The sequence below is a fragment of the Mus caroli genome, unplaced genomic scaffold (genome assembly GCF_978045245.1).
Source record: "Mus caroli unplaced genomic scaffold, Mus_caroli_1 scaffold_20, whole genome shotgun sequence".
In the NCBI taxonomy this organism is placed as follows: domain Eukaryota; kingdom Metazoa; phylum Chordata; class Mammalia; order Rodentia; family Muridae; genus Mus; species Mus caroli.
Window position 1 is genome coordinate 18,562,394 of NW_028227275.1, and position 26,346 is coordinate 18,588,739.

The 26,346-nt window shown below is 50.8% G+C and overlaps 1 protein-coding gene across 2 annotated transcripts; it reads left to right on the forward strand.

Moving 5' to 3' along the window:
• On the forward strand, window positions 1-26,346 carry Pyroxd2 (pyridine nucleotide-disulphide oxidoreductase domain 2). 2 transcript variants are annotated; one of them, XM_021151714.3, is made up of 16 exons: window positions 1-354; window positions 3,238-3,257; window positions 5,047-5,140; window positions 5,216-5,289; window positions 10,258-10,422; window positions 12,432-12,585; window positions 14,596-14,657; window positions 14,742-14,839; window positions 16,967-17,108; window positions 17,447-17,581; window positions 18,858-18,930; window positions 19,131-19,287; window positions 21,137-21,291; window positions 23,261-23,367; window positions 25,221-25,341; window positions 26,000-26,346. In XM_021151714.3, exons 1-16 carry the CDS (start codon window positions 228-230, stop codon window positions 26,068-26,070), a joined length of 1,755 nt encoding a protein of 584 aa, XP_021007373.1. In that variant the 5' UTR covers window positions 1-227; the 3' UTR covers window positions 26,071-26,346. The 2 variants fall into 2 exon arrangements, with proteins under 2 accessions (XP_021007373.1, XP_021007374.1); XM_021151715.3 differs by having other exon boundaries at window positions 10,258-10,413.

The window sequence follows — 26,346 nt, forward strand, 5'->3', positions numbered from 1 at the left end:
ATTCTTCTCTCTTCGGTCCCTGCTTACTTGAATCCTGGAGGCTGCTCAGACTCTTGCCCTACACGCCCCCTTCTCTAGACTGGCTTGCGCAAACTCAGAGCCGCAGAAGCTCAGACCCTGGGAAACGGTGGCCCAAGGCCAAGGCTGACACTGAACTGTAACTCCCAGCCCCTCCCCTTGCCTGGGCCTCTGGAAAGCTGACTGCAAGCAAATTTCTGGGGGCAGAAATGGCTGCCGGCGGCCGAGGTCTCATCAGGGCCTTGCACTCCTCTCCCTGCCCTGCTTGGAAACGAGCTCAGTCGGGAGCCAACGGGCGCCTGAAGCCCGAGTACGATGCCGTGGTGATAGGAGCAGGTAAAACCAAAGAGGGCAGAGCCAGAGCTCAGGGAAGGAAGGCAGCGCCCTGCCCACGGGCCTTGGAGGGGCCTCCAGGGAACCTTGCTGCTGCTTCTCCTGTGGGCACGACCTGGCCGGGAGTTCCAGTGAGCAGGACCTGGGATGGAAGTCCTCCCTGGTCTGGGAGTCAGGATCCCTGGGTTCTGATTCCACCCTGGTGTGCTGTGTGGACTAGAACGGCTCTTGCCTTCTGGGTTTAAACCTTTCTATCTAGAATGACAAGGAGTGACTAAGTAAATGCAGGAGTTTCCCTGTATCTGCGGCAAAATGAGTGAGTTCCTTCTGGGACCATATGCAGAAAGCAAAGACCTCGGGATTGTAGGCAAATGAGATCCCACTTGATCATCCATTGGAAAAGGAAGCCAGAGTTGTTGCAAAAAGAGAAAAGGTGGTTGAGGGGTTTCCCAGACACCCTAATGCATCCACAAAGGATGTCATCTCCCATGGCTTCCCTCAGACATAGATACCTGCTACAGTGGTGGTCCTGCAACATCTTGCTGACTCTCGGGCTCAGGTACTAGGTTGAGGCATAGCCTAGGGCCAGGCTGCACTCCACACCAGGGCCTTCCGGGTCACACTTTTGGGACCTGAAGGCTTTTATTCCCAGCTGGGCTTTTACATAGATGATAGCAGGTTCACATTTTTTTGTGAGACGCATCACAGAGCTTTAAATAAATGCTGGCCTGGTTTGGCTTCTTCTTGTGTCTACTGAGAACCACCCTCTCCAATTTGTGCACACATGAGTGTTTATTATGCACAGACTTGGTTTTTTTATTATCGATACTAAAATAAAGATATGTCTCACACAGTTTTTACAAATCAAATATACACAACTCTTGATTTAAATACCAAGTTGTTTTTTTTTTTTTTCTTTTTCCCATTGAAAACACATCCACTCAACACTCCACTGTGTGAAGATGGTGGCAGAAAGGTCCAGGCTCAGCAGGCTCCTGCTGAGTGGGCATCCCCCTGAGGGCTGAGGATTAGCAGATCCTGCAGCAGAAAGGGACAGGTCACCCGAAGCCACAGGAGAGTCAGTCAGGACTTGGGGACTGGACTTTGGGGGTTTTGTTCTTTGTCACTTAAAATCTCCTTGTCATTCATTCATGGCTGAACTGAGACCAGTTGCCAAGGAAACTTTACGAGTTTCTCAAGACTGATGAGCCACCAATGAAAAGCCGATAGCCGCCATGTTTGATGCAGCCTCGCAGCGGGCTGAGTGTTTCTTAGACACTGCTAAGTCTCCTCCCTCAGCACCACAAGGTTCCACATTATATATGAATATATATATTATATATATATATTACATGCATATTACTCTCTGCCTTACAAATGGAGAACTTCAAAGCAGCCACTGGTTGTTAGATGCCTCTCTGGGGGTCAAGCCAGGTGAAGCCTGGGCTGCCTGCCTTGAGTTTATGTCTATATTCAGAGAATGGCTTCTCCAACTGAGGGTTCACACCAAGGACAGGCCCAACGGCATTTTTTTTTAACTCTCTTATGAAATTTTTCTAACATTTTAAAAATAAAACCACATCAAGTCTCCCAACCTGTGGGTTGTGACTCCTTTGAGGGTCGAATGACCCTTTCACAGGGGTCAGATATCAGATATCCTGCATATCAGATATTGACATTATGATTCATAACAGCCAAATTACAGTTATGAAGTAGCAACAAAAATAATTTTATGGTGGTTCACCACAACACGAGGAGCTGCATTAAAGAGTCACGGCATTAGAAAGCCTGAGAGGCACTGCATGGCATGGTCATCGCATAAACTTAGCACAGGATGGGTTACTTCGAGAGCATGGAGCTTTGGTCCTGTGAAACATTTATTAGTCAGGTGAGTGCTAGGTCATAGTATAAAGTTCATTTATTCATGTGAATAGTGAGCAAAGGGCTTGAAAAACTCCAGTTTCGGAGACTCCGTTAATGGCTGAGAAGTTGGCTCAATGACCTCTAAAACTCGGGATGTCTCCATGTGGGAAATTTAAAACGAAAGCAACTCAGCCATGGAGAAATTCATCACAGGGGTCACAGCTGCTCCCCTGCTTGTGGACATTTGTCAGAGCCCACAGTGGGTCCAGGCGGGTGCTGCGAGATCACAGGCATCTATTGACATCTGAAAGATAAGAATGGCATCTGTCACCAACGTGAAAAATAACCAGGGGCCCCAAAGCTGGCCAACACCCTCATGGCCTATTTTCTGCCTGTGAATGATTCTCCACCAACAGCTGACCTGTCTCTGTGGGCAGGGCACAACCTGAGGCCTGTGCACTCAAGGTAGTTCTGATGCTGTTTGCACAGAAATCACTGGGAAATTGTAAGAGATCAGGTTCTAACACAACACCCGCAACCTGCAGGAGGGAGCCTGCGTTGTTACTGGTGCACACCTTGAGGCTCTATGAGTTACCCGCTCCATTTTCTAAAATTCTGAACTATTCGTATGTCCTTGTTGGAACACTGCGGACTGACAGAAACACTATTGTGCCTAATTCGAGCCACCTTGGGTCAAACAAGCTATGTGTGACAGCAGCTTGTCCCCATGAGTGGCACTCAGCCCCTGCCCATACTTACCTTCAAAGCCTTCCCAGTCACGTAGACCCAGACCATGCCACTTGCATACTGGCTCTCTAAGATCAGAAGTCCAATAACTTCCCCCTGACCTGAAAGCAAGGAACAGAGCTTCTTCCAAGCCGAGTCCAACAGACCCAGAGTGGGCTTCCTGGCGCCCGGTGAGATGCTGAATCCAAATGTAGGACAGAGGAGAAGATACCTAAGGGGACTCAGCACTTAAAGAACATGTGTTTAGTAATACTTTTCTTTCTTGTCTCATTGCAGGACACAATGGGCTGGTGGCTGTGAGTACCTCTTTGGTCTTACTTCTGTGTCCCCAGCAGCAAAGGGGGGGGGATTTGAAAAAGCAAGCAGGACAGAGGCCACAGGAACAAAGGGAAGGGCAGTCTGTCCATGCATCTAGTGTTGATCCAGGGCCAGCTAGAGGGGATGTCATAGACTGCTTCCTTGTCCTTGCCCAAGCCATGTGGTCCCCATGGTCTGTGGGAGGGCCTGAGGCTTATAAAATGCCTCTCACTGGCATAGAGGAACAAGTTGGAACTTGGAGTGGGAAGGGTAACTCACCCCAAGGCAGTTTGTACTCCCCAAGGAAGAAAGCATTGGAAAGGACCTAGTATAGAGTCTAATAAAGAAGGCTTTGCTTGAGATTAGATATTGTCAGCAAATGAAGACGACCTGGGACTCTCGAAGCTTGTCTGGAGTAGACGGAGAGTGCTCAGTATTCTGGAGACGGTCAGAGACACCCTTTGTGCTCAGACACTGCTGTGCAGTGGGCCCGCTCAGTGATTGCCTCATTCCTGTGGTCTCAGAGCAACCTGCTTCACAGATGTGGGTCTATGAAGTAGTTTCTGTCTCTTAAGAGAGCAGCATGGCTTCCCTCTGTGTGCCAGGCCAGCTAACCAGGCTTACTCTTTTCTGTTCTCGGTACAATATACCTGGAGACTAGATTCCCAACTGGTCTCCTCAGAGCTCCGGGAGCCTGAGGCAAGCTGTTAGCCTCACTGAACCTCAGTTTCCCATCTGTAAAGCAGGGAGTAACACAACAACTGTTCGTAGCATGGTGGGCTAGATACAGCCATACAGTTGTTACCAAGTGGACTTTGCAAAAGGTGACTTAGGAATTTCACTCTCTTTACTGCCACATGGATATCAGTGGTACAAAGACACACCTGTGTGCATGTCTGCACGCATGTGCATGCACACACACACACACACACACACACACACACACTTTCTCTCTGCAGGACTGTAGGCCTAGACTAGCTTAATTTAATTTCCCACTAAGTACCAGAGAAACTGCATCAGTCATTTCCCTCAAATAAAGTTTTACTAAAGCCACAGCGTCCCTTTATTGCATAAGCCACAGGTGTCAAGGCACACTCAATAAAGCATATTTTTAAGGACTCACTAGAGAGCGGCTAAGGCAGCAGTTCTCAGCTTGTGGGTGATGACCCTTTAGGGGGTCGCATCTCTGATATCGTGCGTATCAGATATTTACATTATGATTCACAACAGTAGCAGAATTACAGTTATGAAGTAGCAATGGAATAATTGTATGGTTGAGGATCACCACAACAACACATGGAACTCTATTAAAGGGCAGCAGTGTTAGGAAGGTTGAGAGCCACTGAGCTAAGGTAACCCTCACCAGCCCTGCAGAGATGCATAAGTCAGAACTGTAATCACTAGCTCTGCCTTTGCATGTGAGGGAACTGGGGCATGTGGATTATCAGGAATGAGATGCGGATGAGAACCTGAACCTGGAGATCCTGGCCTGTGTCCTCAACCCCACCATACTGCCTTTGATGTGCCCCAGTGGAAGAACAGGGCTTGCTCCAGCCTGGGAGGAAGGAGATGGACACCCAGGGCAGAGTAGACACGATGCAATATGTGTCCCCCAGGCCTGCCCTCTGGAAGGAAAATCATCTTCAGCTAGGAAGTTGAGGGGCAGATATAGGCACACCAGGTCTGAGAGGACATATAGACATCATACCCAAGGGTTTGGTGCAGTCCTGGCAGTGAGGCTCCTTGGTCAACCCCAAGAGATCAAGAAAGGACCCTGTGTCCTCCCAGGCAGCATACCTCCAGAGACTGGGGGTGAATACCGCGGTCTTCGAGAGGCGCCATGTGATAGGGGGCGCAGCTGTCACGGAAGAGATCATTCCTGGTGAGCTCTGAGAAGGGGTGGGGGGAGGCAGGGGTGATCGGGGGTGACTGACTGGTTCTTCTGATTTGGTTCCAGGGTTCAAGTTCTCCCGAGCATCCTATCTCCTGAGCCTACTGAGGCCACAGATTTACACAGACCTGGAGCTGAAGGTAGATTGCCTGTCCTGGCCTGGTGGTTGGTAGAGGGTGGGTGTGACTCCTTCTTCCTAGCCTGGGAGGGAGGCATCATATCCATGCCCCAAGCAGCTTCCTGCCCGAGGTCTCTCTTCTCTTCCAGGCTCTGTATAACCCACACCTGTTCCTCAGCATCCCATAGCTTGATTTTTGTCTCAGCCACCCTGTGCTTTAAGATCTGGCAAATCTCAAATAAGAAACAGGCCTCTTGAAAAACGAGGGTTGTTGTTGCTGCTGCTGCTGCTACTGCTGCTGCTGCTGTTGCTTTTACCATCAGACTTGCCGTCTGCACGCCAGCACCTGGCAGGGTCTTCCGACCCCTCCCTAGCTCCCTTAGCCTCCTGGTATCTTATGTGGTCTTCATAAAGCACCCACATGCAGCAATGGGTACCCAAGTTTACAAAGCTGCCCTTGTTAAACTTTGGCATCGACCACCATTCTTGATAGTGCGAGCAGAAAACAGTGTCACTGTGGGCAGAGTCCCCTTTGCGCGTTCATGGTGTCAAAGATAAAAGAATCTTAAAACAGACACAGAAAGAAACTCAGAGGTAATGTATTCCAGTCAGAGGGAGACAGTCCTGAACATGACGTCAGGGTACCAGGAGAGAGAGCTAGTGAGGGAGAGACAGTCATAGTTTTAATGACGTGCAGAGCAAAAAGAGTATGTTACGAGACACAACATAGGTACAGCAGAGATAAAAAGAATCAGATACCCACAGCCTTACCCCTGGGTTCTTGTTGGAATAGTGTAAGATTGCTCCCTTCTCCAGGTGACGTGGGCTTTGCACGCTCCATCTTTTAAGGACAAGCCAAAGAGGGGACATTGAGCCTTAGTGTTTGAGGATTAGACTTACATTCTGCTAAGAGTTAGTTGCTCTCTGTGGCCTGGACCTTGGGATGTACCTCAAACAGGGAGGAGGAATAAGTATCGCCTCAGTTTACCTTTTAGTTGTGTGACCAGAAAGGAAAAGCATTTATTACCGCTAATTTATCCTTTAATTCGTTAACGTTGGGCCAGGAAGGACTAATTGTATCTCCCGTCATCGCTTACCCCTTAATTCCAACAGGCCTGCTGTGAGGCCCCCCTTTGGGGGCACCGCTTGGGGTGTAACAATATACTTGTATACATTTCTTTTGTCTTATGAGACAGGTTCTCTTTATGTAGCCCTGGCCCAACTCTGGGATTCACTCTGTAGATCAGGCTGTCCTCAAATGCACAGAGATCCACCTGCCTCTGCCTACGGAGTGCTGGGACTAAAGGCGTTCTCTACCACACCCACTTCAGTATACTTCTTCTTCAGAGCATGTCTGCTCATCACTTTCTTATCACAGTCTGTAGTCCTTACCTTCTGTTGGCCTCATTTACTTGTCAAACAGGCTTTTCTCTCTCATGTGTGTGGAGATCTTGGCTAACAAGTGACTCCCCTTCTTCACCCTGTTCAGACTTTTGTACTCCCTGAGACCTTGTCTCAGAGGACTGGGGCCTCTTCTGGGTTCTGGGCCGTCTGGTTCTTCTCTCCTGTCAGCTCACCTTTGTTCACTGGCTGGCCTGCCTCTGCCTACCTCCTCCTCCTCCTCATAAACTCAACCACCTCAAGTCCTGAGGCCAACTTGGCTGTCTTCCATCTTGGGGAAAAAAGAACCATGGGGCCTTTTATACTGCATAAGTCCTGCATGAAATGAAGAAGACACGCAGGCCCTGCTGACAAAGCTCTTTCTAATACAGTGGTTCTCAACCTGTGGGTCCAGATCCCTCTGGGCAAACCTCTATCTCCAAAAGTATTTACATTAAAAGCCATAACCATAGAAAAATTGCAGTTATGAAGTAGCTAGAAAGGTAATTTTAATGGTTGTAGGTCATCACAACATGAGGAACTGTATGAAAAGGGGAAATGTATGAAACTCTCATCCTTTGGGAAGGATGAGAACCACTGCCATAGAATCAAGGACCAGAGTCTATGAACCAGGCGATAACAGAAGCCCAAATGAAGAGAGAGAGGGAGAGAGAGAGAGAGAGAGAGAGAGAGAATGCGAATGGAGGAGGTAGATACAATATCAGAACCAGACAGAGCTTAACCAAAGCCTGGCTAAGGTCCAGGGTCGTCCGTCTGTCTCACTGTAGCTGAAGGAAACTGTATTAATGGAGTTCCAGTTTGTGGTGGCAGATCTGGGGAGGGGCAGAGGCAGCCTCCGCCTTCCCTCCCATCCCCGGGGGATCTTCTAGACCTCTTCCATCCATGCTCCTCCCACTCCTGGTTTACTGAGGAAATCTGCCTAGGGCAAGGCCCCTGAAACCTCTCCGATGGTGGGAATGACCTGACCTAGGTGCGGGTGGGGAAGCTGGGATTGCCAAAGCCCTTGCCCAGAAGCCTCTCTCTCACCATAGCTGTGGGACCCAGTGCCACCTCTCACAGCATCCCCTCGGGGCTGAGATGCCGCTGGTCCTCACCGTCCCTCTCCACCTGGGATGGCTGTGCTTGCTGAGAGCAGAGGGAGACGCTGCTTCTGTTTCTGTAACTCAAGGCTAACTGTGTTCCTTGAACATCCTGGGTCAAGGCTAACTATGTATCCTGAATATCCCGGGTCGGTTTAACAGTCTCTTCCTCTTCCTCCTCATAACTGAAAATCGGCAATGGTAAAGGTAGCCATTTAGGAGTCCACATTCAGTTAGTTACATCTGAAAGAACTCAGCTTCCCCCGGGCTGCTTATCGACTGGTGTGTTCAGTCTGTGTTCCCTGAGTGCCTGCTTTGCACCAGGCCCAGAACAGGCCTGGGGACAGGGACAGTGGGGAATCTGAGACACAGCAAGGAAACGTTAAATGAAGGCAGGTGACAGAAAGAAAAGAAAAAACAAAAGACAATGTGATAAGAAGTGAAGTGCCACACTTCCCTGGTGACGGGGACTCCTTGAAGGGGTGACACATGCGCTGATGTGATCTAGCCACATGTATGTCTGAGAGAAAAAGTACTCTGGTCAGAGGAAAATGGAAGCTGGCAGCCAAAGCAAGTATGAGCAGAAAGACCCTGTGGCCAGAGCATCCCACTACAGACGATGCGGGGGACAGGGCAGGGGGAGCTCACGCTAGGACTGTGTTTCATCCAGGGACAGTGAGGAGCCAGAAGAGGTATTCAGTCAGGAAGCAGAAGTTTATAGAAGATTCATCAGTCCCCTGGCCCGTGCTGGAGATGGTGTGGAAAGCCAGATACCAGAGGCAGCTGCTCAGTGGACCACAAGATGGCAGTCTGTGACGAGGGCACGGGGCTGGAGAGGCGTGCACACTGTACAGAGCTGATTTAGCAATATAAAAGATGTCATTGGTAAGGCAGAGGGAGGGACTGAGGATAGCCCCTGCCATTATCAGGAGGAACCAAGGCAGGGGCTGGAGAGCTATCTCCCCACTTCAGTTAAGAGCACTTCCTGCTCTTGTAGAGCTCTTGGCTTCAAGTCCCAGCACCCACAGGACTGTTCACCCCAATCTGTAACTCTGTTTTCAGAGCTTCTGATGCGGTCTTCTGACATCCACAGGCACCTGGCACATGATGTACCACACACATGCACCACACACATGCATACACATAAGAGAGAGACTTATACATACATGCACACACATACCACACACACATACCATATATATACACACACACACCACACACGTGCATACACACACATACACATGCATGCATGCATGCATACATACATATATTACACACATTATACACACACATACACACACAGGAACAAAATACCTCTATACATAAAATTAAAATTTAAAAAGAGAGCCCAAGGTAGAAGTTTCTCCAACCTGTAATAAAAATGTCTCAACTTTAATGTTTAAAAAAAGGCCAAAAGTTCCCCAGGCCAGACCCCACCCACATGTGGATTCTGCTCTGTGAACGCCTGCGCCTGGGCACTGGTGTGTGCTGGAGCATCTGTGGTTTGGGCAGCCCCTGGAATGTTGGTAGGTCATCTTTCCACGTGCTTCCCTAGCACACGGAGTGAATGTGCTGTGCCCATGAGAGGGACACAGCAGCGGCAAAGCAGACAATGCCCCCTCCACCTCAAGGAGACGGAGACAAAATGTACGTGTAATTAACCATGTGGTGACAAGGGCTTTGTTCTTCTTTGGATGAAGAACACAGAGCATGCCAGTGTGGTTGGTGCCGGGTGGGGCTTGCTGATTAGCATCCGAGCAGAGCCATACAGTGAGGAAGGAGGCCACGGATCCGGACAAAGAAATCTCCAGAGAGCGGCCACCGTCCGTCCAGCTGATGTCAGCTCAGTCTCTGTTGTGTCCGCTGGCCCTTTGGAGAAGCCGACGCGCCCGTGAGGAAGCTCGAGAGAATCAAAGCCGACTTTAAAATGTATGGAGGAGATGTCCACTTAAAGTGACAATAGTAAAGTAGACTGCCGTGCAAATATAGAAACTAAATGACTAATTCACCCACCTTGTACACGTGGATTTTCACGTAACCATTGTTTTACTGTTTAGCTCCAAGTACTGTCTTCTGAAGTGATGGGAGGCAGCTATAGATGAGGGTCTCAGGGCCTGGGAGTCACAGAGATGTGGCTTTGATATACAGATTGCCTTCTAAAATGACATGGGAACAAACTATTCAACTCTCTGAACTTGTGTGGCTCTCTAGGCTTGTAATGTAGAAATAACTGTAAAGATCCCTTTCTGATGAAGTGGGTACTGGGTGGACGGGTGGGGACGTGGTACGATATGGTATGCTCGGTGTGACATTGTGCGTCTTGGTTTATTGCTCTATCACTGGGTCGCTGGACAAGAGGGCTATTTATAACCTCTGTTCAAAAGCTAGGAACCAGGTCTGTACACCTCGGGACAACGAACATACCTAACTGGTCCCACAAACAGAACTGGAGAAAGGTCAAGAGCAAAAACACAGATCCCTAAAGTGTGTGTGCTTTGTGTGCTCTGCAGAAACACGGGCTGAAACTTCATCTGAGAGACCCCTACTCCTTCACCCCCATGCTGGAAGAGGGCACACTGAGCAGGCTGCCCAGGTCCCTTCTGCTGGGCACAGACATGGCTGCAAACCAGAAGCAAATCTCTCAGTTCTCACGGAAGGATGCTCAGGTAGGGAAGGTGAGCGGGGACTGAAGCTTCCCTCAGCAGCCCACACACAGCAGACTCTGGAGATGAAATGGATGCCAAGGCTGTAGCTCAGTGGTTTGCTTTCCCTGGACAGCGAGGCCCATGCTAGCCTGTGACCTGAGGCACTTTGACCGGGATTGGTGGACAGTGCTTAAGCGCAGCAGACACTGGGACTCCTGGCGCTGCTGCTGGTGTTCATCTGAGGCCGCTCGCCAGGCGGTCTCTGCAGGCTGAGTTTCCTAACGGAATCCCTGGAATGCATTAGCCCTCTGTTTTTGCTCAGAACCACACGTGTTACCCATCCCAAAGCCCATGAAAGACCACAAGAAGAACTTAGGACAGGAAAATGTTCTTTCAGTTTGACATCAATCCATGACAACCAAAGCAAGAAAGCATCCGTGGTGGTGTGCAAAGCTGCCTCCCAGAACACACACCATATGGAGAATGCCAGCTGCTTCCTGCAGATCGAGTGCAAGAACATGTTTGCTGGCTTTCTCCAGATGAGTGGATGGGTGATGTAATGGGCCTGGTATGGCCAGTTTCTGCAGTTGAGGAAATATTCTAGAACGGCCATTCTTGTACCAGCCCAGATGTCAGCCGTAGGTGTACCACCAAATCCAATCTCAGTGGAGGCATGTTTATAAAGAAAAACCTAGGTTTTTGCCCTTGATGCACTTGCTTTCTGGTGTGCTAGCCTAGCACTGGGCAAAGGCTGAACAGCCACAGGCGAGCAGCTCTCTCCCCTTTACCCAGAGCATCCTAAGCCTGGCCATGTTAGCCACTATTCTTGAAGCTGTAACAGAGAATAAACTATAAGTAGCTTAAAAGAAGGCCTTATTTGGCTTGTTGTTTAAGAGGGAATGGTTGGTGATGGCAGGAAGGCATGGCAGGAGCAGCTCAGCTGTGACGGCAGGCATGTCAGGTGCTGGCTATTTCTCCTCAGCTGTCAGAAACAGAGAGCTCTGTGGAAGCAGAGCCAGCCCGTATCCCTCAGAGCTTGCCCTACATCCTGCCAAACAGTCCCATGTCTCAGAGCTTCTTCACGTCTCTCCCAAATAGCATCACCTCACTCCAAACTGTTCCAGTCACCTGTGGGCGACTCGGATGGAGATAGTAGCGCTGACTGACGATTGGGACTCTCCTCTCACCTCCCATGCCCTCAGCTTCATGAGCATCTGATGTAGCATGCTGAGGACCCCTCGTCCCAGTGCCTGTGGCCCTACTTGTTACTAGACCACACAGTGGGAGGGCTGGGCCCATTTCCCAAGGAACCCAAAGACCTTGGCCTATATATTTTTTGCTTGAAAGCTGTTTTGCATGCCTGGTCTAGGCAAAAATTTATTATTGGCAATAATAAAAGTTTAAAAGTTCTTTACTACAGAACTGTATGTAATACCACAATTTCCTGGGTTTATCCATATATATATAGCTGAGCCAGACTTCTGGTAGCAACTTCCCTTGGTGTTCCTATCACCCAGCCCCACTGAGGAGGGAAGAGTCTAGAACACGGCTGTAGAGAGTTCTGCTGTGGGGGCTGCTAGGTGAGAAGATAGAGATTTCTGTGGCTACATGGGATGAGGCAATGTGTCAGTCTGAGAGACCAAATGAGAGTGGTCAGCGTGCTGGGAAGAGATCTGCCTTCCACCAGTCACAAACAGAGGACATGAGAGAATTTCTGAACTGTTTTTGTCACAGGGCCTATACCCTCAGACACATGACCGTTTTGCGTGGCTAGTGTGGGGCCATGCTGACCTTTGGCCCTAGTGGCTGTTCTATTGCACAAACTGCTCTGCCCTTCACATATGACATACAGACCTGGAGATGAAAGACCTGAGCAAAGCCAAGCTGAGTCACAGCTGGGGATATGGCCCGAGGAGCCACCAGGGCTACACTATGGGGAATGGCAGCCATATGGGAGTGTGGCACAGAGGACCAGGCACGAGGACAGTGTCCTGTGGGATTCTGGGCTGTGGCATGCTAACATGTAAGCTCTGTTGCAGGCCTTCCCCAAATACGAGGAGTTCATGAAACGCTTGGTGCTAGCCATTGACCCCCTACTAGATGCAGCTCCAGTGGACACAGCAGCCTTTCGGCATGGCTCTCTGCTGCAGAGGCTCAGGGCATTGTCCACCCTGAAGCCCCTGCTGAAGGCAGGTAAGTCTAAAGTACAAGGATCAGGGTGTGGGGAGTGTGACCTTTGTGGAAACAAACCCGCTTTCTGGATTTCTAGACCTAAACCCGATTCCCAAGGGAGCCACCAGGTGCAGTCAGCTAAGAGGCCATGGCCCACAGAGGCTGCCAGGAACTCTCCAGGAGAGGTTCAGCTTAGGCTACCCCAAAACCAGAGCCCAAGACCAAGGGTTGTGATTACTTAGAAGGGTGACCCCAAGGCACCCACAAAGGGGATGGAAGGAGGAAACTGCAGAGTCCATTAGGTTCCTTGTGTCACTGCGTTTATTTTGACATAAGGTTTCAGAGGGTGAGAATCCATAATGGTAAAGACAGCGTGGCAGCAGGCAGCTGGAGTCGGAAGCTCACTGGCCAGAAAGAGTCCATCCATATGCAGGAATTAGAGACTGTAAACTGAAAGGAGATAGGGCCTCTAAACTCCTAAAACCCACTCGCAGTGACATACTTCCTCCAGCAAGGCTCCGCCTCCTAAAGGTTCCATAAGCCCCACCCACCTACCCATCACCACCACCAAACAACGCCAACAACTGGGGGCCAAGTGTTCAGACACATGAACCTGACAGGGGCATACCTTATGCAAACTGCCACCCAGAGGAAACCAGTACCAGAGTGTGTGTTGGCACTGGCCATGGGGTGGTGAGAGATGAGACAGTGGTCCCGATGAGACTCTCTGAGGACTCTGAGACTCACAAGATGGATGTGGGTCCTTAAGGATCACTCCTAAGAGAAGGAGGGGGCCCTGTCCCCAACTGGTCCGGGGTTCTCTCCTGAGACAGTGACCCCTGGACATGCACCTTTAGATGAGCTGACAGTGGCGCCAGAGAAGCCCAGAGAAGAAAGGGTCCGTCCTATTGAAGCCTTCACTTGAGGCTATTGGAATTTCAATATCAAAGCCTGAATGAAGCGCCTTGCCGCAGCTAGATCATGATATCAGATCCAAGAAAATTTGAAAAGCTGCCCCCATATGAGGAAGAATACTAAATTTAGAACCCCCCCAAAAAAATATTAAAAGGTCTGTGATCGATTAGTGAGGTCTTCCGAGGGTCTAAGATAGAAGACTGATCAAATATGCTGCTATTTTCTACAGCCCTTTGGGTACACAGACAAATTCCCGTATCCTAGAAAAACACTGAATTGGTTAGCTATGGTCGTAAGAAAAAGAAACCCCCAAAAACTCTTCTTTGTGGTTCAGCTGATGCCAGCAGGAGCAGCAGGTCCAGTCTGGCCTCGTGCACGTGTTTGTGGCTGAGGATAACCGGCGTGGTACCCTCTCTGTTCTCCTGTCTCGTCTTATGTGTGGAATCAGCATGCTACACTGGCATGTTCTTCTCACATCAGTGGAGATACTCAGGGGGCAAGCCCAGCTGCCCAGGCCAGTTACGAGTCTCCATCTGTGTCACATTTATAAACATTCCATTGGCTAGGGAACCACATGGATAAGCCCAGAGGCAAGGTCAGAGCAAGTCTGCCAGCTATGGTGGGTGGTTATCACGTCTGGAGATGGAGACAGAAAGCCAACTTTGTCCCCAGTACCAGAAGCACACCCTCCTTTTCAGATGACCAGTCCCGGGAGCCTCATGCAATAACAATATCAATTATTATAAATTCACTATGTTAATATTTATTAAGCAAGTACTATTGACAACTGCAAAGGTATGCAAAGGGGCCACAGTGGCCAAAACCCATGAACCCTGTCCTTTCGCGCCAAAATATAACTAGTCCCCACAAAATTATGCATCTTTTCTAGTACATTTAATCCTTGCAGTGGCATATAAAACACATCCCCCATCTTACAAAGAAACAGGCTCAGAGTTGAGTGTGTTTAAAGGGGACCTGGAGCCTTCTAAGCATACATTGCCTTTGAATGTCACACTGTCGCCACCAAGTCTCTGTCTCTTCCTGTTCTTTCTTTCCTAGAGATAGAGGGAGTCTCTTCAAAGCCTGTCTCACTTGATGTTTGCATTTCTCTTTCAGGGCGCACCCTGGGAGCCCAGCTTCCCCAATATTATGAGGTCCTCACAGCCCCCATTTCCAAGGTGAGTGTGGCCAGACAGTGGCCTGGGGGAGCTTTCCTGCCACCCAGGTCCTTGATTGAGCCTGTCTGGGGCTTTGCTCTTCAGGTGCTGGACCAATGGTTTGAGTCTGAGCCTCTGAAGGCGACTCTGGCAACAGATGCTGTGATTGGAGCAATGACGAGTCCCCACACCCCGGGGAGTGGGTGAGTGGGGACGGGGTGGGGGTGGGGTGACTGCTGAAGGAGAGCATATTTCCTGATGAGAGGATGCTCACAGATGCATTTCCTGAGCTTATCTAGCACACGGGCATGAAGATCGGCATAGCATGCATGCGGAATGAACTCTCTAAGAGTCACATCCGAAAACCGGAGTTCAGAGACGTAGAGTCACGTGGCTAGTGAGAGACAGAGCTGACTTCTAGCACATGCTGTCTGAACCCCAGAATTCCTGCTTAGCTGCTCTCCTCCATGCATCTTTAGACAAAGCCTCTTCCTGCTGTCAGTATCTTCTGTCCTCCTCTTGGTCCTCTCCCTCTCCCTCTCTCCCTCTCTCCCTCTCCCTCTCTCCCTCTCCCTCTCCCTCTCCCTCTCCCTCTCCCTCTCCCTCTCCCTCTCCCTCTCCCTCTCCCTCTCCCTCTCCCTCTCCCTCTCCCTCTCCCTCTCCCTCTCCCTCTCCCTCTCCCTCTCCCTCTCCCTCTTGACTCCTGCAAAGTCCATGTCTCTCCTCTCCCCACATACACACAGACTCCTGCCAGGGCTGAGATCTGTCCTCTGTGAGGACCTGTATGTGCCTAGAGCCCAATAGGAGAGGAGCAGCCAGACAGTGAGGACCATGGTTGTGTTTTGAACTCCTTGGCCTCTTGTAAGATCAGGAGTGGAAGGGTGTGCGTGCTGGTATGTATGTATGTGTGTGTGTGCATGCATTTGTCAGTGTGTGTATGTGTGTGCACATGTGGCAGTGTATGTATGTATGTGTATGTGCATGTTTTGTGTGTATGTGCATGCGTGCATATGTGTATGTGCATGTGTGTGTACATGTTTGTGTGTGTGTGTGTGCTCACACATGAGCATGTAGAGATGGAAAGGGCCACCAAGAGTGTTTCTAAGATGCAACTAGAGCTGTCAGTGTGACTTATCTCTCAGGATAAAAGCACCCCCAGGAAATGACTTTTCAATAGAGATCAAGCTAGTCCTGAAGTCCCCAGGGCCATGGAGAAGAAGCAAGGACAGCATTTGCTGCACTCTGCCAAGCTCTTGAGTAGCCAGCCAATGTAGAGCTGGGGCCTCCCATCCTTTTCTCTTGGGTCTCAGGGAAGGTGAGCTACTGGCCAGCTTGTAAAACTTTTAGAAACCCATTGCTTCGCTTAGCAATTGCTCATGAGCACCTGCCAGTGCTGGGTGCTGGAGACACAGTAGTCCAGGGACCAGAAATCCTCACGGGGCAGAGACATGGAGCAAGCAGAGACTATCGGAAAGTGTTGTTAGTGGGACAGCAGGGAAAGCTGCCCTGCTGTAATGAAAGGCCCGCAACAGGAAGTGTTTGGTCTGAAACGAGTGGAAGAGAAGGGCTTGCTGAAAAAAGACGAGGAAGGAAGAGGTTCCAGGCTGGCAGCCCAGCAGGTGCAGAGGCTGGAGTGGCATGGGTAAGGGCTCCATTCCAGAAACGCAAGGGGTGTGCAGCTTAGCAGGGACGTGCAGTGTGAGGGGAGGAGTGGGCTGACACAGACAGGAATCATGGGCACCACCTGATGACACTGGCCTGTCCCCTCAGGCAATATTGTGCAGCAAAGGCTCTGAAAGGAAGGAGGATGGTAGCATTCGGGCTCTGAGACCAGGGCTCCAGGCTCCGCCAAGGACAAATGCTGAGGAGAGCCGGTGGCCCTGGTCTGGGCCTCCCTCCGCATGAAGGAGAGAAGAGAGAGCAGCTAGTCAGGGCATCTGAGCATCTGCAGAGTTGACACGGGGTCAAGGTTGATGCCAGGATTTCTGGTGGGTCATTGAAAGTGCCCTTCGTTTGGGTGGGGACACCGAGCATGGCCAGCTCAGAGGATGGCGACAGTTCTGGGGTCACCAGAAATGCCCACATATAAAGATGTCTGTAGGAGCAAGACATAGGCTGGTGCTTGGCATGCTTGTGGTACATGGAGGCTGGGGTCCTGTGTCACATATACGCACAGGGAGGGACTGTGGTATGGCACTGAGCTCGCGCAAAGGCACAGGGGCAGGGCTGGATTGGGAAGGAGCTGAAGATCCAGAACAGAAAGGGCTGTTTGCTTCTGAAACTAAGCTGGCCGCCACCTCAGCCCGCCGTGCTCTGTGCTCTGCCCTCAGGTATGTGCTGCTGCATCACGTGATGGGCAGCCTGGAGGGGATGCAGGGCGCCTGGAGCTACGTCCAGGGTGGCATGGGCGCCCTCTCTGATGCCATCGCGAACTCTGCTGCTACACATGGAGCAAGCATCTTCACAGAAAAGGTGTGAGCCTCTTCCCCAACCCTGACTGTTGGCCTGGATGCAGGGTGGAGGGCGGAGCAGGCTCGGACTCAGAGAGACTCTTGAGTTACTGATGAACAAAGTGAAGCCCAGAGTTCAGGTTCTCGCTTCGAGGCTGCCCAACTTTTCAAGTTCACCAGTCATAAAGCCGCGTGTGGACTATGCTCCATGGTGGGCGGGTTGCATCAGTGCACCCTGAGAAGTCTTTGGCTTGGGGAATGGGTTAGGGGTGGAAAAGGATGGGTGCCTAGGAGCCACACCCACAATTCTCAACCTGGGCTTCCTTCTGGGGGTGCTTTGGGGGTCTCCTGCTGGGGCAGACTGTGGCTAAGGTGCAGATGAACAGTGAAGGCCGTGTCCAAGGAGTCACACTGCAGGACGGCGACGAGGTCAGAAGCAGAGTCGTCTTGTCCTGCGCGTCACCACAGGTCACCTTCTTAGAGCTGACACCGCAGGTGAGATGGGTCAGGGGAGAGATAGCATGTCTGCCATACAGGCCTTGGAACGTGGTGTGGGGAGTGCAGGTTACACCAGGCTGGGCCTGTCAGAGAGCTAAGGCTTATCTGAGCAAGTCAGCAGCTTGCAGACAGTAGAGAAGTCTCATGGTTTATGGGAAACTCCACAGAGGTGAGGGGACTGAGACCTCACAGCTGGCAATAGGCCAAGCCAGTGCCAGGGCCCAGGTCTGGCTTCTAATTTTTACCACTTTCCAACTACCGAGATTTGGATTGCTCTCCTTGCCAACTTGGATTCCACCATCTGCCAGTGATCTATTGCAGTATTAATGCCGGGAATGAAGGTTTGGGGGTTGTTTTGTTTTGTTTTTTAGCACAGTAATAAAACTTCTGGGCAGATAAGACCTTCTCTCAGAGACAGAGAAATCTGTTGCTCTTGGCTGGTTCAGTTGCTGGGGCATGTGTGTCACCTGCTGTGGCGGTGGCTCTGCTGGTCTTGACTGGACTCAGTTGTCTGGGAACTGACTGGCTGCGGCTGGCCCAGGACAGACTCTGTGGAAAGACAGAGTGGGGGGCTCCTGTGTTCCTCAGCCTCTGGTACAGGGGCTGCAGCGTGTTGTCAGGTCAGGCAGAGGGCGACAGCCGGCAGGCTCAGCATGCTCCATCGTTTGACTTGGATCCAGCTTACCTGCTGACATTGGCTAAATCCAGTCTCCCAGCCAGTCCAGGGTCAGTGAGTGTGAGTTGGGGGGGGGGGTTGGGGGGGGGCCTGTGGAGAAACATTGGAAGGGGCTTGCATCCAGGAAGGGCTCAGGACTTCGGAACATTGCGATTGGCCATACCTTCCCTGTCCCTGAAAGATAAGATAATCCGTATCTGAGCATGGAGTCTCATCCATATGTAGGCCTGTTCTTGGGGGCAAAGCGCTACGTACTGTCTCTGACTATTTCCACTAAGGAAATCCAACAGCCCTCAATGAACACTGTGAAACAATTCTGAAACAGCAAGAGCCATGGCCAGCAGGAGTAAGATGAATACAAATGTCAGTCCCTGTCCCAGGCAGGACATGGAAAGAGCTACTCCCAGCCAGAACAGTGGGCCAAGTGCAGAGGAAGACATGTTCAGCCTAGATTAGAAGGGCTCTGGGAAGCTCTCACAGAGGAGTAGTGTGGAGCTGTCTCTGATGGAAGAAGAGGATGTCTTCAGACAGAGCTTGCAGGGCTGGTCTGAACTCCTTGGCTACTCCCAGGCCTTACACGGAAGTCTCTCCTTCCAGGAGTGGCTTCCTGGGGCCTTTGTGAAGAGAATCTCCCAGCTGGACACCCAGTCTCCTGTCACCAAGATCAATGGTAAGAGATGTTTGATTGTGTCTGCCCTTTGACATATTGCATAGGAATCTCTAAATCAGGGGAACCCCAGCCACACTGCCCTCTCCTGCCCTGACCCCAGCTTGTCATACTTTGAGACTTCTGGACGAGCAGGTCCTGACTATCAAGGGAGGACCCTGCTAGGCTGGGGAGCTGACCTGACCTGACCTTTGGCTCTGCAGTGGCTGTGGACAGGCTGCCAAACTTCCAGGCGGCCCCTAATGCTCCTGGGGACAAGCCCCAAGCTCACCATCAGTGTTCCATCCACCTGAACTGTGAAGACACCCTGCTCCTCCACCAGGCCTTTGAAGATGCCAAGGGTGGCCTGCCTTCCCAAAAGTGGGTGAGACCTGGCTTTTGTGTCCCCTATGTGTTCTGAGCCCCTACTACCTGGCACTAAACCTTCAGGGTCCCAGAATCAATCTACCGGTGTCTACCCATGTTAAAAGGCCACGAAACATATCCCAGACAAGAAAACTGAACATCAGGGCAGGGGAGATTAGGAAGGGGCGTCTTAGTTTGGCTTTCATTGCTGCGAAGGGACAACATGACCTCAGCCACTCTTATAAAGGCAAACCTTTATTTGGGGCTGGCTTACAGTTTCAGAGGTTCAGTCCATTATCATGGTGGGAAGCATGGCAGCGTGCAGGCAGACATGGTACTGGAGGAGCCGAGAGTTCTACATCTTGATCCAAAGGCAGCCAGGAGGAGACTGTGTTCTGCAGGCTGCTGGATTGGGGGGTGGGGTGGGGCAGTTCAGCACTGGGCAGAGCCTGAGCACTAGGAATTCTCAGAGCCCACCTACCCAGTGACACACTTCCTCCTACAAGGCCACCCTGTTCCCACAAAGCCACACCTCCTAATAATGCCACTTCCATGGGCCAAGCATACTGAAACACATGAGTCTATGGGAGCCAAACCTACTCAAGCCACCACCACATGGGGGCCTGTTGGGAGTGTCCCAGGCTAGTGGAGACAATCTTAAGAAGGACAGCACTCAGAATAAGTAGAAGAGGAGGTACTTCCTGGTGGGAGAAGGGTTCTCAGGAAGGTGGGTGGGTGGGTGGAGGTCTGCCTTCTAAAAGAGAAGCCCCCCCTGCCCCACCCTACCCCATGATGTGACATCTGAGCAGGGACATCTGAGCAAGACAGGTTATGTGAATATCTGAGGAAGGACACCCAGAGAGAAGGGCAGGTGCAAAAGCCCTGAGGCAGGGGTGTACTGCTGGGCTGGAACAGAATAAGCAGGCTGGGGTGGAGCACAGAGCCCCAGCAGCTGGCCAGGCATTGTCCACTGCCCTGGCTTTCACTCCAGGAGACCCTGACTCTTCTTTTAGAAAGACCTCCCCATCCCCATGGACAAAGATGGGATGCCTCTTACAATTGGTTACTGGATGCAGAATCTGAGGGCAGCAGGACAGTGGCTGGGAGCTGAGCAGAGGCAGCAGAAGTGGTGGCGGGGAGGAGGGGAAGCACGCAGGTGCTGAGCATGTGTTAAAGGTGTTTAAAACACAAGGGTAGGGTTTGCTGTTAGGCAGAAAATGGTGTGTGAGAGGGACATCGTTTATAGGATGATGCCGAGGGGAGAGTAAGCATGATCGCTGAATATAGTTTTCATTCTTTATAAATTTTCAATCTGTGGTTGGAGAATGCGCGGAGCCCCCAGGAATGGAGGGTCAAATGTATCTAAAGACCTGAGGGTCTTGTGTGGCAGGTAGGAAAGGTGTTGGCTGCAGGCTAAGGTGGTAGGCTGGGCATGGGGCACCAGACGATGCTGCTCGAGTAGATCTAGATGCTCTGCTTGGCCTGTTCATTCCAGATAGGGTTCCTGGGCCAGGAGGAGAGGGGCAGGCATGGTTGGACCCTGACCACTTGAGAACCAGGTGACTCAGGCCTGACCCCTCCATAGTTCTTACTATCTGGCATTTGAGATGGGGAGCCCAGATTAGAACACAGGTCTGTGAGGAAGGAGGATAAGACTGGGCCAGACCTCTGAGCCAATCCCGGGGGCTGGGCTCCCTGTCCCAAGGAATGCCACAGAGGTGGTCTGGACTATGCTAACCGCTGTGGCTTTACAGTGATAATCAGACCAGGTCTCTGGGGGCCTTCATTTATCTCATGTCACCTCAGGATGGCCCCAAGTTCTTCTCCTCAGTCCTGACCGTCTCTGCTTCCCCTGACACCACAGGCCTATGATTGAACTCTGCATCCCATCATCGCTGGACCCCACCCTGGCTCCACCAGGCTGCCATGTTGTCTCCCTCTTCACTCAGTATACACCCTACACCCTGGCAGGAGGCAAGGTCTGGGATGAGCAGGAGAAAAACACCTACGCAGACAAAGGTAAAGAAAGTAACGCAGGTGGCTCTGCACGGTGATACCCAGCCGTGGGGTCCACTGGGCATGCTCCCTGCTTCCCACAGCCTCATTCCAGCTAAACACTGCAGGTGGTGTCCCAAGGGAAGAGATGCGCCCAAGGAAACCTCATGTCAGCATGGTGACCAGGCACTAGGTTAAGAAAGGCAAAGGACAGGGTCCCAGGCTAGAGAGATGGCTCAGTGTGTGAAGGCACACGTACAAGCCTCATTACCTGAGTTTGATAGTGTAACATAGAGTGGAGGGAGAAATCCAACTCCTAAAGTTGTCTGACCTCTACACACACACACACACTCACACGCATACACACACACTCACACACATACACACATTCACACACATACACACACTCACACATATACACATTCACACACACACATACACACACTCACACACATATACACATTCACATACACACTCACACACATACATTCACACACACACACACTCACACACATACACACATTCACACACACACATACACACACTCTCTCTCACACACACACATACACACACTCTCACACACACACACTCACACACATATACACATTCACACACACACATACACACACTCTCACACATACACACATTCATACACACACTCTCACACACACACACTCACACACATATACACATTCACACACACACTCACACACATACACACATTCACACACACATACTTACACACATACACACATTCATACACACACACTCACATACATACACACATTCACACACACACTCACACACATACACACATTCATACACACACACTTACACACATACATACACACACTCACATACATACACACATTCACACACACACTCACACACATACACACATTCATACACACACACTTACACACATACACACACATACATACACGCACACTCACACACACATTCATACACACACACATACATTCATATACACATATACATACTCACACATAGATACACACACATATACACACTCACACACAAATACATTCACACACATACTCACACACAGATACATACATGCATGCACATACATGCAAACACATTCACATGCATACATTTAAACACATACAGACTCACACAACAGATACACACACATGCTCACATTCACATGCACAAACTCACATACTCACACACAGATACACATACACACATATACACATGCTCACATACTCACATACACACACATTCACACACACACACACACACAAACTCACATAGTCACAGAGAGATACACATACATACACTCACACATATATACACACATACTCACACACTCACACACATGGTCACATACACACACTCACACATTCAAACACTACACACAAAGTCACATATTCATACACAGATACACACACATGCTATCTCTCTCTCTCTCTCTCTCTCTCTCTCTCTCTCTCTCTCTCACACACACACACACACACACACACACTAGCACATAGCATTTTTTATAAAGCTGGAGTCTCTGTTCTTGCCCTCCAGTTTCTCACAGTCCAGTCGGGGAGACTCCCTAGGTACTCACAGATCACCACAGCAGATTGTACTTTATGGACCAAGAGGAGGAAGCCACGAGCCAGAGACAGGAGCACCCCAGGGAACTGGGTTTTCAACAATGAATGGGGTAGGCAAGAACATTCCAAGCAAAAGCAACAGCGTGGGCAAAGCATAGAGAAAAACCTACTTTACATATTCCAGGTAGCATCATGCTTAGGCCAGAGTAAGGGATGAGGGAGTGAGGCTGGCCCAGCTACAGACCTTTTAGATAAAGCGTGTATTTGCTTATGGGCCATTTTTCATTTTGTTTTTTACTTGCTGGTATATAATTTGCATGGGATAAAATAAACTACCGACTCATATAATTCAATAGATGTTAGTAAATTTATGAGTTGCACAATCTTATGGTCCCTCTCTTCCCGATGCTTTTCCTGGGCTCCAGTGTTTGACTGTATCGAGGCCTATGCCCCCGGCTTCAAGAGATCTGTGCTAGCCAGAGATATCCTCACCCCACCGGATCTAGAGAGAATCTTCGGGCTTCCTGGAGGGGTGAGTGGAGGCCTGGGGGCCTCATCCCACTATCTTCCTGCCTACCTCCCTGACTGGCCCCTTTGGGCTTTGCCCAGCCTTCATTAGAAAGTGGTGGAGCCCCTGCTGAGTAGGCCAGAAGAGGGGACACAGATGCACATGTGCCACTCGAGAAGGTCACTAGGCCTGTAGCACGGCCTCGCCTTTCCCATCAGTCTTTTCTAAAGAGAGCTCCCTCCCTAAGGAAGCAGGACCTTGTAGTAAGCTTTGATTTACCAGATAAAGGAAACTGGAGACCAGAAGCCAGAAGCCTGGCTGGAATCCTGGGAGCACGGGAGCACGGGAGCACGGGGAGCCTGGAGCATGGGGAGCCTGGAGCACGGGAGCCTGGGAACCTGGGAGCCCGGGAGCCTGGGAGCCTGGGAGCCCGGGAGCCTGGAACAGGAGAGCCTGGAGTAATGAGTCAGGGAGCCCCGCAAGGAGTCAGGGAGCCTAGAGGAGGCCAGGAGCCCATGAGGAGTCTGGAGTTCCAGGCTGAGGTAGCTCCAACCCTGCAGCCTCTGGCCACAGGAGCTACTGAGCCTAAGGAGGTCATAGTGAGCTGAATGGTCTGCGATGCACATTAGTGGGGAACCCAGCAGGGACACAAGTGATGCCATCATGTTAAACCATGTCATTGACTATGTGCCAAAACTGTCAGATTCAGAATCTATTAGACTAAAATACACTAAAATATCGACATAAATGTCACTAATTTGCCATTTACTTCTTCTTCTTCTTCTTCTTCTTTTTTTCTTTTTCTTTTTTTTTTTTTTTTTTTTTTTGGTTTTCGAGACAGGGTTTCTCTGTATAGCCCTGGCTGTCCTGGAACTCACTCTGTAGACCAGGCTGGCCTCGAATTCAGAAATCCACCTGCCTCTGCCTCCTGAGTGCTGGGATTAAAGGCGTGCGCCACCACGCCCGACTTTGCCGTTTACTTCTTAAATGTGGCTCCTAGCAACTCGAAAATGGCATGCATGGCTCTGGTCATCTTTGTTTCAACAGCACCGATCCAGACAGAAGGCAAAAAGCTGGGCGGTGGGAGGGGCTTCAGAGACTGAGTGGATTGTCAGTCTGAGGCAGGGATGGGTCAGGAGGGTTGGTGACAGAATGGCCTGAGGGGTGGACGTGACATAAAGGTTGAACCCCAGAGGCTAGGATGGCAGTGTCATCACAGAGGCAGGATGGCTTGGGAAAGAGGTTGTTCACATGGGGACCAGATGAGGGGACAGTAAGAGGGGCAGTCTACAGTGACATCCAGCAGGTTCTGGTCTCCTTGTTCAGGATACCCACTGCCTTTCTGGGCCAGCCTGACCTGGACCTGTGAGCAGAACCAGCTCCCACTGTACCTTGTCTGCTGCCCACAGTGCGATGCCTGTGGGACAGGGGTGGGGGCGGGGATGCTCAAGGCCAGACTGAGATGGTGGCTTCCCAAAGCCCCAAGCCCCAGCAGGAGCCTGTGCCCAACACAGCAAGTCAAGTCTGTCTTCCTAACAGACTGAGAGTTTGTGGTCCACAGCAAACCCCAGGGTCCCTTCTTTTCTTTTCCACTCAATCTTCCTGCACTCTGTAGACATTCCTACTCCTCTTTCTTCTCCATGAAATATCCCCGGGAGTTTGACCCGGAGTCTGGATGTTTCCCTCTCCTCTCTAACCCTGAGTTAAGAACCCAGGAAAATATCCAGGAAGCAGGAGGACCTGGATTAGAAGATAGGAAGAGGAGAAGCCAACCATTATGGCAAAACCCGTTGCACTCCTACACTAACAGCTATAACCCTGCTTCCCCATAGCACTCCTACACTAACAGCTGGAACCCTATAACCTTGCCTCCACAGAACATATTCCACGGTGCCATGTCCCTGGACCAGCTCTACTTTGCCCGTCCAGTGCCCCAACACTCTGACTACAGATGCCCAGTGCAGGGCCTGTACCTCTGTGGGAGTGGGGCCCATCCTGGTGAGTGACCTACTTCCTGTGTGGGCTGTGAGGGCTTGTGGGGTGAGTGTCTGTCCTAAGCTTGCCTACAGAGGAGGATGTGGGAAGCCATCACACAGGGAAAGCACAGAGCAGCATCTCTGCCAGGCTGCCACAGCCCTCCACTTTGGTAAACATCTCCTCCCACCTAGGTGTAGGGACACATTCTGATGCAGGGTGGAGGCAGCTCCTCTGGGGGCTGCGGGAGCCTCGCCGTCCTTAATTCGTCACCCACTTTGAGACCAGAGAGGATCAGCAATGTTCCTTAACATTGAAATGCTTGGCTGTACCAACTCCAAGCCTAGGTGACTTCACTGTGGCTGTCATCTCCTGGCAAAGCCCTCTCTGAGATGTAGGTGAGGCCCCCATAAAGAGCTGAGGCTCCCACCCACTCCTGATTCTTACACTTCAGCTGTACCTGCTAAATTGCCAAGTGCCCCCCCCCCCTTGTTGAGGCAGGGAGGCTGGCAGAGAGTGGCACAAAAGGCCAATGTGGCCACAGCCCGCCTGCTTTCCCATGGCTGTGTGTGGAAGCTTCGGGAAGCCCAGGCAGTTTGGCATTTGTTCCAAATTGTGGCTCTGTCTGTGAGTCCTGCCCTGACCCTTTCTGGTGGGCTTCTGAGCAGAGCTTTGGTTCTAGGAGGAGGCGTCATGGGAGCAGCTGGACGGAATGCAGCCCACGTAGTCCTTAGAGACCTCAAGAACATGTGACACTGGACCAGCTCTGACCCTGGGGAGGAAAGCTCCTGCACGTTGAGCCACCTAGCAGGCCATCTGCCCAAGACGCCCTGCTCCCAAGGAGGCCGTTGGAGACAAACTGTAGTAGCAAGGTGCCATTTGTTCCTTAATCAGAGACTCAGTTGCATTTAGCACAATCTCACCTGTGGCCCAGGTGTCCATGGATCAGCTGGGTTTGTCTCACCTGTGCCTCAGGTGTCCATAGATCAGCTGGGTTTGTCTTTTTAAAAACCATGTTTTGTATAGAGA

Coding starts and splice junctions, on each gene's coding strand:
- Pyroxd2 (XM_021151714.3), top strand. CDS start 228: ATGGCTGCCGGCGGCCGAGGTCTCATCAGGGCCTTGCACTCCTCTCCC. Junction 3,258..5,046: donor GACACAATGGGCTGGTGGCT/GTGAGTACCTCT, acceptor GTGTCCTCCCAG/GCAGCATACCTCCAGAGACT. Junction 19,288..21,136: donor GGTGGCCTGCCTTCCCAAAA/GTGGGTGAGACC, acceptor CTGACACCACAG/GCCTATGATTGAACTCTGCA.